We start from the raw sequence: 9,080 nt of genomic DNA on the forward strand, positions 1-9,080 counted from the left end.
CCTACAGGGATGTTAAATTTAATTACATTATGGTCGATATTACCCAGTGTTTCAGCTATATATCTTGAACCAGATGCTGTGCATCCCATAAGACTAAATCATGAATTGGCTCTCCATTAGTGGGTTCCAGTGCTAGCTGCCCAAGAAGCAGTCATGAATGGTATCCAGAAATGTAATTTCTGCATCCCGTCCTGAGGTGACATGTTCCTAATAAATAGGGGTGATAGTTGAAGTCCCCCATTATTTTGGGGATTTCTGTTTTTGTTGCCTCTCTAATCTCCCTGAGCATTTCAAAATCACCATCACCAGCCTGGTCAGGTAGTTGGTATGATGCTGGCAGACCCATTGGCCTCAATTGAACACTGGCCAATACATATTGGAAACCCAGTCTGGCTCACCTGTATGTTAGTATTGTTAAGCTTATAAGAATGTATTAAGATTTTATGAAATGCTTGTAAGACACTGCATGCACTAATCTCACTTATAACACCTGTACCCCATGTTATAAGCTGATATTAAGTGTTTGTATTGTAATCCTCTGTAATTGTGGCATATGAACTCATTCCACCACCATGAACTCTGGGAGGAAGGGGATGAAAACCCCTAACACGAAGAAAGCATCTTTATGGTGCTTGGACTTTGGGAGGGTATGATTTCCAAGCATATATTATAATAGCTGTGTGGCTTAATCAGAGTGAAGGGACTAGGCAGGGGGTAAAAGACAGGATCAGAGAGAGAGACCTAAACTGTACAGGGAATTGGAGGCAGAAGCAAAGAGCTTAAAGTTAGGGAAGAAGGTGAGAGGAAGCGAATGATGGCACTTGAAGAGGGTCTGAATATAAGCCTGAATAGTGAGCAAAGGAGACTACCTTCTTGGCAGCAATTTGGTCAGATTGAAGGACGGCTAAAGGGAGTGTCTGGGAGACAAAGAAGAGTAGGTTGCAATAATTGGGGCCTAGACAAGGGTTTTGGTAGTAGATATGAACTAATGAATTTGAAATAATATAAAAGAGGGAATCTTGTAAATTTCAAATTGCTGTCTATCAAGCACAAAGAACTGGACAACACAAGAAGTAAAAATAATTTAGCAGCAGTTTAAAAAAAAGGGTGGGGGGGAGAGAACAATACATATCATTCATTACAATCTCTGTACAGAAAGAGCTACTAGAAAATGAAAAATTCCAACAAGAACTAGGCAGAGAAAACCCCTACTCTCCTTTCATCTGAGGGAGTCTAAAAGGAAAGTCCCTGTCTGAAAATGAGTAAGCAAAGAGCTCAGCTGTCATAAAGGAAAGAGGAACAAAGTCAATGGGTACTTTGACTTCAGCACTGTTCATTTTCAAGTGATGTTAGCCAATAAAACTTCTTGTTGCTGTTTGGTTAGATTGTGAAAGTTTGTTGCTCATGTTAAGACACTAAAGACATTTGGGTCTCATTTCTCCACATCAGGAAACAGAGCAGTCCCAAAGCAGCATCAGAGATAGGACCTGCTATGACAGCAGAAAAAGAACAGTTATCCTTTAGTGTTCTCCTGTCTGCCTTCAGACTGCAGTCCCTATGCTTATGAGTGATATGCATTTACTACTTTTATCTGCAATGAGCTTTTTCTTAAAAATTCCCATTGCTGTTGTAGCACCAGCACAACTCTACCAATGCTAGCACTAGCATAGACCAATTGCCACTATATTACCTCTGTGTTGTATATACTTGGTCTAGGCAGGCCTAGACCACACTGTGTTAAAAACACCAACAGCCAGTTGATACTAATGATTCTGCCATTGTTATCAAAGGTGAAGCTGCACAAGTGCTAATTCAAGGGGGAAAAGGTGCAAACAAGACTGCTGTCTCTCTAAGTAGGAACAAACTGGTTCTTGTAGCCATATCTTGTGTCCTGAATGGTAGTGAAGTAGAACTCAGGAATAGAACTCAGCATGGATACAAAATTTGTATCTGCATCCAATCCACAAATATGGTCTAAAAAAGAGCCACCGTGGCTTAAGAACCATGTAAAAGAAGCAGTGAGAGATAAAAAGACTTCCTTTAAAAAGTGGAAGTCAAATCCTAGTGAGGCAAATAGAAAGGAGCATAAACACTGCCAAATTAAGTGCAAGAATGTAATAAGAAAAGCCAAAGAGGAGTTTGAAGAACGGCTAGCAAAAAACTCCAAAGATCATAACAAAATGTTTTTTAAGTACATCAGAAGCAGGAAGCCTGCTAAACAACCAGTGGGGCCCCTTGATGATCAGATACAAAAGGAGCGCTTAAAGACGATAAAGTCATTGCGGAGAAACTAAATGGATTCTTTGCTTCAGTCTTCACGGCTGAGGATGTTAGGGAGATTCCCAAACCTGAGCTGGCTTTTGTAGGTGACAAATCTGAGGAACTGTCATGGATTGAAGTGTCACGAGAGGAGGTTTTGGAGTTAATTGATAAACTTAACATTAAACTTAACATTAAAAAGTCACCAGGACCAGATGGCATTCACCCAAGAGTTCTGAAAGAACTCAAATGTGAAGTTGCGGAACTGTTAACTAAGGTTTGTAACCTGTCCTTTAAATCGGCTTCTGTACCCAATGACTGGAAGTTAGCTAATGTAATGCCAATATTTTAAAAGGGCTCTAGAGGTGATCCCAGCAATTACAGACAGGTAAGTCTAACGTCTGTACCGGGCAAATTAGTCGAAACAATAGTTAAGAATAAAATTGTCCGACAATAGAAAAACAAACTGTTGAGCAATAGTCAACATGGTTTCTGTAAAGGGAAATCGTGTCTTACTAATCTATTAGAATTCTTTGAAAGGGTCAACAAACATGTGGACAAGGGGGATCCAGTGGACATAGTGTACTTAGATTTCCAGAAAGCCTTTGACAAGGTCCCTCACCAAAGGCTCTTATGTAAATTAGGTCCTTTCATGGATTGAGAACTGGTTAAAAGACAGGGAACAAAGGGTAGGAATTAATGGTAAATTCTCAGAATGGAGAGGGGTAACTAGTGGTGTTCCCCAAGGGTCAGTCTTCGGACCAATCCTATTCAACTTATTCATAAATGATCTGGAGAAAGGGGTAAACAGTGAGGTGGCAAAGTTTGCAGATGATACTAAACTGCTAAAGATAGTTAAGACCAAAGCAGACTGTGAAGAACTTCGAAAAGATCTCACAAAACTAAGTGATTTGCCATTTTGTTGCCCAATGAAATTTAATGTGGATAAATATAAAGTAATGCACATTGGAAAAAATAACCCCAACTATACATACAATATGATAGGGGCTAATTTAGCTACAACAAGTCAGGAAAAAGATCTTGGAGTCATCGTGGATAGTTCTCTGAAAATGTCCACACAGTGTGCAGAGGCGGTCAAAAAAGCAAACAGGATGTTAGGAATCATTAAAAAGGGGATAGAGAATAAGACTGAGAATATATTATTGCCCTTATATAAATCGATGGTACGCCCTCATCTCCAATACTGCGTACAGATGTGGTCTCCTCATCTCAAAAAAGATATACTGGCACTAGAAAAGGTTCAGAAAAGGGCAACTAAAACTATTAAGGGTTTGGAATGGGTTCCATATGAGGAGAGATTAAAGAGGCTAGGACTCTTCAGCTTGGAAAAGAGGAGACTAAGGGGGGATATGATAGAAGTATATAAAATCATGAGTGATGTGGAGAAAGTGGATAAGGAAAAGTTATTTACTTATTCCCATAATACAAGAACTAGGGATCATCAAATGAAATTAATAGGCAGCAGGTTTAAAACAAATAAAAAGAAGTTCTTCTTCACGCAGCGCACAGTCAACTTGTGGAACTCCTTACCGGAGGAGGTTGTGAAGGCTATAACAGAGTTTAAAAGAGAACTGGATAAATTCATGGTGGTTAAGTCCATTAATGGCTATTAGCCAGGACGGGTAAGGAATGCTGTCCCTAGCCTCTGTCTGTCAGAGGGTGGAGATGGATGGCAGAAGAGAGATCACTTGAGCCTGTTAGGTTCACTCCCTCTGGGGCACCTGGCATTGGCCACTGTCGATAGACAGGATACTGGGCTAGATGGACCTTTGGTCTGACCCGGTACAGCCTTTCTTATGTGGATATCTACAGATTTAAGGGCTCTACTCATCAACATGCAGCTTGTTTCTAATCTCACCTGTAGGTAACATCCATCATAATGAAAAAAAACCAACCAATAAAAAAGACCCTTTTACATCCATACAGCCCTGTTTGTCCTGTCATATTCAAATACCTTGAACAGTTTCAAGAAACTATAAAGGAATTGATTTGCCTATCAAAAAAGTGCTGCCATCTGTGGAATGCAATCCAGCATTAATTCTGTGTTATTGAAAGCACACCAATTGTTAGGAAGAGAAGCAAAGAATTATTTTCTCTACTGAAAGTAAAGTTCAGGTGAGAAGAATTTGGCGAGAATAGCCCTGCTTCATATGAAAAGCGCAATGAAAGCTTTAATAGCCGCATGCAGACTAGCACAGTAACTCCTATTAGTATGCCTGGGCACTGGTTCAACACTGTCTTGATGACAAGAGTACAAGAGAAAGTTACAGTGGTTTGATATTCAGGATTTACTACATTCCAAGGAACCAGTGAGAAATTTAAAATCCAATTATTTGCTTAACTACAAAAGCAGGCAAAAAAAAAATATCCCATTTTCCAATAATACAGCACTAGTATTTTATGAAATAATACTAATTAAAACCAATTCTTTGATTGCCACTTTAACATCTTCCCTGAATTTAGTGGCTGTCATAACTGTTAAAACTAAAACCTGTTTTCCAAACCATCTTAACACAGCTGCAAATCTTAGCTTCTACATGAGAATGGAGCTATTTTTCAACTCTAGTAGCACGTAAAGTATCAGATGCTCAAACTATCCCATAGCTGAAGTGGAGAAAGCACGGGGGCAAGCAGAAAGGCCTAATTTAAAACAGGAATGCCACCTAGTTTGTTTTAAAAGGTAAATGATTTTAAACTGTTATGCTTCTGAACAGTTCTACAAAAACAAAGAATTAGTATATCCTGACTACCATGGTTCCCTCAACCAAAAGAAGTCTTAGAGGCTCTTCGAGTCCCATTCTGCAACTGTTTCCATGCACAAGGAAGTCGCAAATGGCCTAAAAAAATTAAGGAAAATGAACTGTAGCACCTATGGAAAGAGTTGTGAGGAGACTAGAACTCAAAATATCTCATTCTTTACTTAGAGTGGAAACCACAGGAGGAGAAAAAATAGCAAATATCTTTATTTAAGTTTAGTGAAACTATTCATTGGTATTTCAGAAGAAAACATTCAACAAAAATAGCAGTGGAAAAAGCCACCCCTCAGCTCAGAGATCAAGGCAGATGAGCATAAAGTGCTTTCGATGGGAGGCAAACTTTCCCCGAGTATCAATCCTGGATCCCAATAGGACCAGCTCCTGAGCTGCCGCATGCGGAGGTGTGGTGTGTGTGAAGGAGCAGCACCTGCTGCAGATGGCTTGTTGGATTAGGCACATGGTGTTTGAGCAACGTGGGCCATCGGCTGAGGGGTTACGGCCGCCCCAGGGTGCTATTTGCAGAGCCCCTCTAGCCGCTCCAGCATGCCCTTCATGTCACGGATGCGCCTGGCCAAGGCCGGCACGGGCTGCATGGCCAGGTCCAGCTCCTCGCACCGCGCCACCAGTGTGTACATGGCTCGGATGCTGGTGTCCACGGCCTCGCCCAAGCTCTCCACGCCGTCGCGGTAGGTCTGGATGCATCCCACGCTCAGGGCGGTCAGGGCCTGCAGGCCGCAGTGCACGCTGCGCAGCAGCTCATCCACCTGCGCGGCCACCTGCCCGGCCAGCGCCACCAGGTCCCGCAGCGCCGCGGGGTCTACGGGGGGGATGGCGCTGGCGGCGGGCGCGCTGCGTTGGATCTTCCGCTGCAGGTTGCTGGCTACGAAGTGGGTGAGGAGGCCCTCGCGGCGCACGCTGCCCTCCAGCTCCAGCGCGCTGGCGATGGTGGCTCTACGACCCCCCGGCTGCCGCGCTCCAGCGCCGGTCGCTCCGCACTCCAGGCTCAGCGCCTCGAGGCGCCGCTCGGCCCCAAGCTGCTCCTGCTGCCCGGGCCCCTCTGCTTCCGCGACAGGAACGCGGCATCCCTCCGCCATAACCGCCACCGTCCCGCGCCCTCCTCCCCCCAGGCACTCGTGCCCGCGCTCGCCAGGACCGGTAACGAGAAGGCGTGTTTCCTCAATGTTTATGCCTCTTGATTGGCTAGAGTGTAGGAAAGGGGCGGGATCCATTCTGTTTGCGTCCCATCCGATTGGCAGATGCTTACCAAAAAAAGACGTGACTCGTTCGGCTTATCGGTTTCCGGGTTGGCCAGTTTTGAGGGCAGGGGGCGTGCCGCGTTGTGTTTGTCTCTCTTCTGATTGGAGGAGATATGAAGAGGGCTCGTCCTGCCGTGTTTGTGTCTTTCTGGATTGGCGAGGGCGGTCCTATTACGGCTTCAGTCTCTTCGGATTGGTCATTGCCAGAAAGAGGCGTGTCACTTGCTGTGCCAGGCTGTATTGATTGGTCCGGCGGCGGAAGTGGGCGTGTGCCTCTCGAGTAACAACACTGGGGCGCTGCTCGCCGTTCCTCTCACTCCCCCGCCATGTTCTCCTAGCAGCAGATCTGGGATTTCACCACCATCGAAGCCTACAAAGTCCCTGCGGACGCTGTGCGGCCACTTCCCAGCGCCCTCTCCTCTCCCCCTGCGCAGCTCCGAACACCCGACTCCCGCCATGGTCACCACCACGGCGCCGCCGCCCTTCCTAGCCCGGCTCTCGGCAGGCACCGAGGACGCCCGGCGGCTACCCCCCAGCCTCTTCCAACGCCTCATGCGGGGGGACAACAACTGCGAGAACCAGCCCAGCTGCTGCCTGGCGGGTCCCGGGGGTAGCGCGCGGCCGGCGCTGAAGCGAGTGAGGCGGAGAAAGGGAAAGATCCGGCCCACCCCTTCTGGGCTGCTACCGAGCCGCTACCAGCAATACCAACAACACCGCGCTGGCCTGGGCAGAAGGGCCCCGCTGGGAGCCCCCGGCCCGGGAGACGTTCACACTCTCCCAGTACCAGCTGTTCCCATCGCCCCGGCCGAGGAGCCCCCCACATCGGCCCCTCCGAGACCGGCGCCCAGCAAGCCCCTGAGGAAGGAGGTATGGGGGGGGGGTCCGGGCTCCGAGCCCCGGGGAGCGGTTCCCATTCTCCCCGTTTCGGGCGGCGGGGGGAGGGGAAGTTTCCGTTACGCTCGCGCTCTCTCGGGGCAGGGAAGAGGTGCCGCTCGCGCTGATTGGTTCTGGGAATCCACCAATGCGGTTGGCGGCTGCGCCCAGCAACAGCCGGATTTAGCCTGGTGGCCGCGCGCCCGGGGGTGACGTGTGCGGAGTGCAGCGCCCCATGGAGGCGCCCGGCTGCCACGGTCACTACAGCCGCGCCCCCGCCTGGATGGGGAGGGGGCCGCTCAGCTCCTGCGCTGGACGGGGTCCGGGCCGGAGCTTTCGGATCCCCCCAACCCCAGAAGCGCGCTGGGTTCCCGGGGACTCGCGGAGTGGGAGGGAGTGACGGACAGCGGTAGGGTGATAAGGGGATATCGCTTTTCCTGGCTGGGCGAGCGGAGGGACATTCCCCTGTTTCCCAGCACCCGGCTGTGCTCTTTGGCGGCAGAGTCCTGCATTATTTGAATGTCTGTCTCTGTCTCTGCAGTTCTTGAAGAACAAGATGGGCAAGTCTGAGAAGGCTCCCGCTCCCCACTGCCAGCCTGTTCACAGCGTACACCTGGGTGAACAGCCCAAGAGTAACAAGCAGAAGAGCAAATGTAACATGCCGCTCACAAAGATCGCATCTGTGAAAGAAAATGAAAGTAACTTTTGGCAACTTTCCGTGTCGCCTGAGATAATTGAAAAGCAAGAGAAAAAGCCGCTTAATAACACTGAGAACTTCAGAAACATGAAATCAAAGAAACCCGGTTCTCCGACTGAAGTGAACCAAAAAGAAAGTTATGCTGGGGCAAAGTTTAGTGACCCGCCATCTCCTAGTGTCCTTCCAAAGCCTCCCAGTCACTGGGTGGGATGCACTGTTGAATATTCTGACCAAAATAAGGAGCTGATGGCAGTCCATTTAAAAACTCTCCTAAAAGTTCAAGCATAACTCGAGATTTATGGGTAGTTACAAAGAGGACTCCATCCATGAAATTGAAACTTGCCTTGTTGCAACATGAAGTATAAAAGGACTGTCAAGTCTTATAATCACAAACTTTTGTATTATATTTTTTATGGCTGTGTAAATAATGTACATCATGTAATATGTGTATATTCTTGTTCATACTTTGAGAGGTACATTTTAGTTTTGTTATGAAAGGATGTATTTTGCACTGCCCACATGGTAGGTGTTTTGTATATAAAATATGGACAGCTTTAACTGTGTGCTTGACACTTGAAAAGACTTGACTAATTTGCACAAGGTAATGAAATTTTGAAAGGAGAAAACAGCTCTTTAATCTCAAGGTTCAGATTCAACTGTGAACGGCTTAATGCACTACTGAAAAGTTTTGCAATATGTGGCACAATCCATTGTAAACATGGAGTTTTCATCCAGATGTGAATTGTTGCTCTCTGCTCTGGAAATAATATCTGGAATTCTTGTTCATCCCTTTGTTACCAAGCTAATTTTTGAATTTGAGTAAAGAATCTAACCCATCAATTTGAGCACTGCTTACTTCCTAAAAAGGAGGATCAGAGCTTTTTTTGCCATAAATACAATTGGTTACTAAAAAAAAATAAAATAAAAATAATTTGGCCTCCCCTTAAGCATGTCTGTCTCTTGTGTGAATGTATTATATACCTAGAGGTTTTTTAGCTTTCATTAGTTTTGAAATAACATTTCAAGCTCTAACAGCCCTTGTACCAGATACATGCCAAATGAAACCTTAGGCAGTAGTCACAACAGCAATTAATTTGAAGTTTTGAAGGATGTGGTTTTAAAACTTCCTTCAGTTAAGTTTGAGAATTATAACTGTATTAATAGTGCAGCACTCAAATCAAGGCTGTTACCATCTACGTAGTAAGAACAGTCATTAAA

The 9,080-nt window shown here is 46.0% G+C and overlaps 2 protein-coding genes across 2 annotated transcripts; one reads left to right on the forward strand and one right to left on the reverse strand.

The window, feature by feature from the left end:
- Positions 1-5,221: 5,221 nt before the first annotated feature.
- On the reverse strand, positions 5,222-6,265 carry LOC101948695 (BLOC-1-related complex subunit 6-like). Its single transcript, XM_005299710.4, has one exon. It carries the CDS (start codon positions 6,263-6,265, stop codon positions 5,549-5,551), a length of 717 nt encoding a protein of 238 aa, XP_005299767.2. The 3' UTR covers positions 5,222-5,548.
- A 127-nt stretch (positions 6,266-6,392) lies between these two features.
- On the forward strand, positions 6,393-8,809 carry PNRC1 (proline rich nuclear receptor coactivator 1). Its single transcript, XM_005299709.5, has 2 exons — positions 6,393-7,159; positions 7,707-8,809. The coding sequence occupies exons 1-2, from the start codon at positions 6,749-6,751 to the stop codon at positions 8,148-8,150; spliced, it is 855 nt and encodes a 284-aa protein (XP_005299766.2). The 5' UTR covers positions 6,393-6,748; the 3' UTR covers positions 8,151-8,809.
- The last annotated feature ends 271 nt before the right edge of the window (positions 8,810-9,080 follow it).

Source organism: Chrysemys picta, chromosome 3, assembly GCF_011386835.1.
Source record: "Chrysemys picta bellii isolate R12L10 chromosome 3, ASM1138683v2, whole genome shotgun sequence".
NCBI lineage: Eukaryota > Metazoa > Chordata > Testudines > Emydidae > Chrysemys > Chrysemys picta.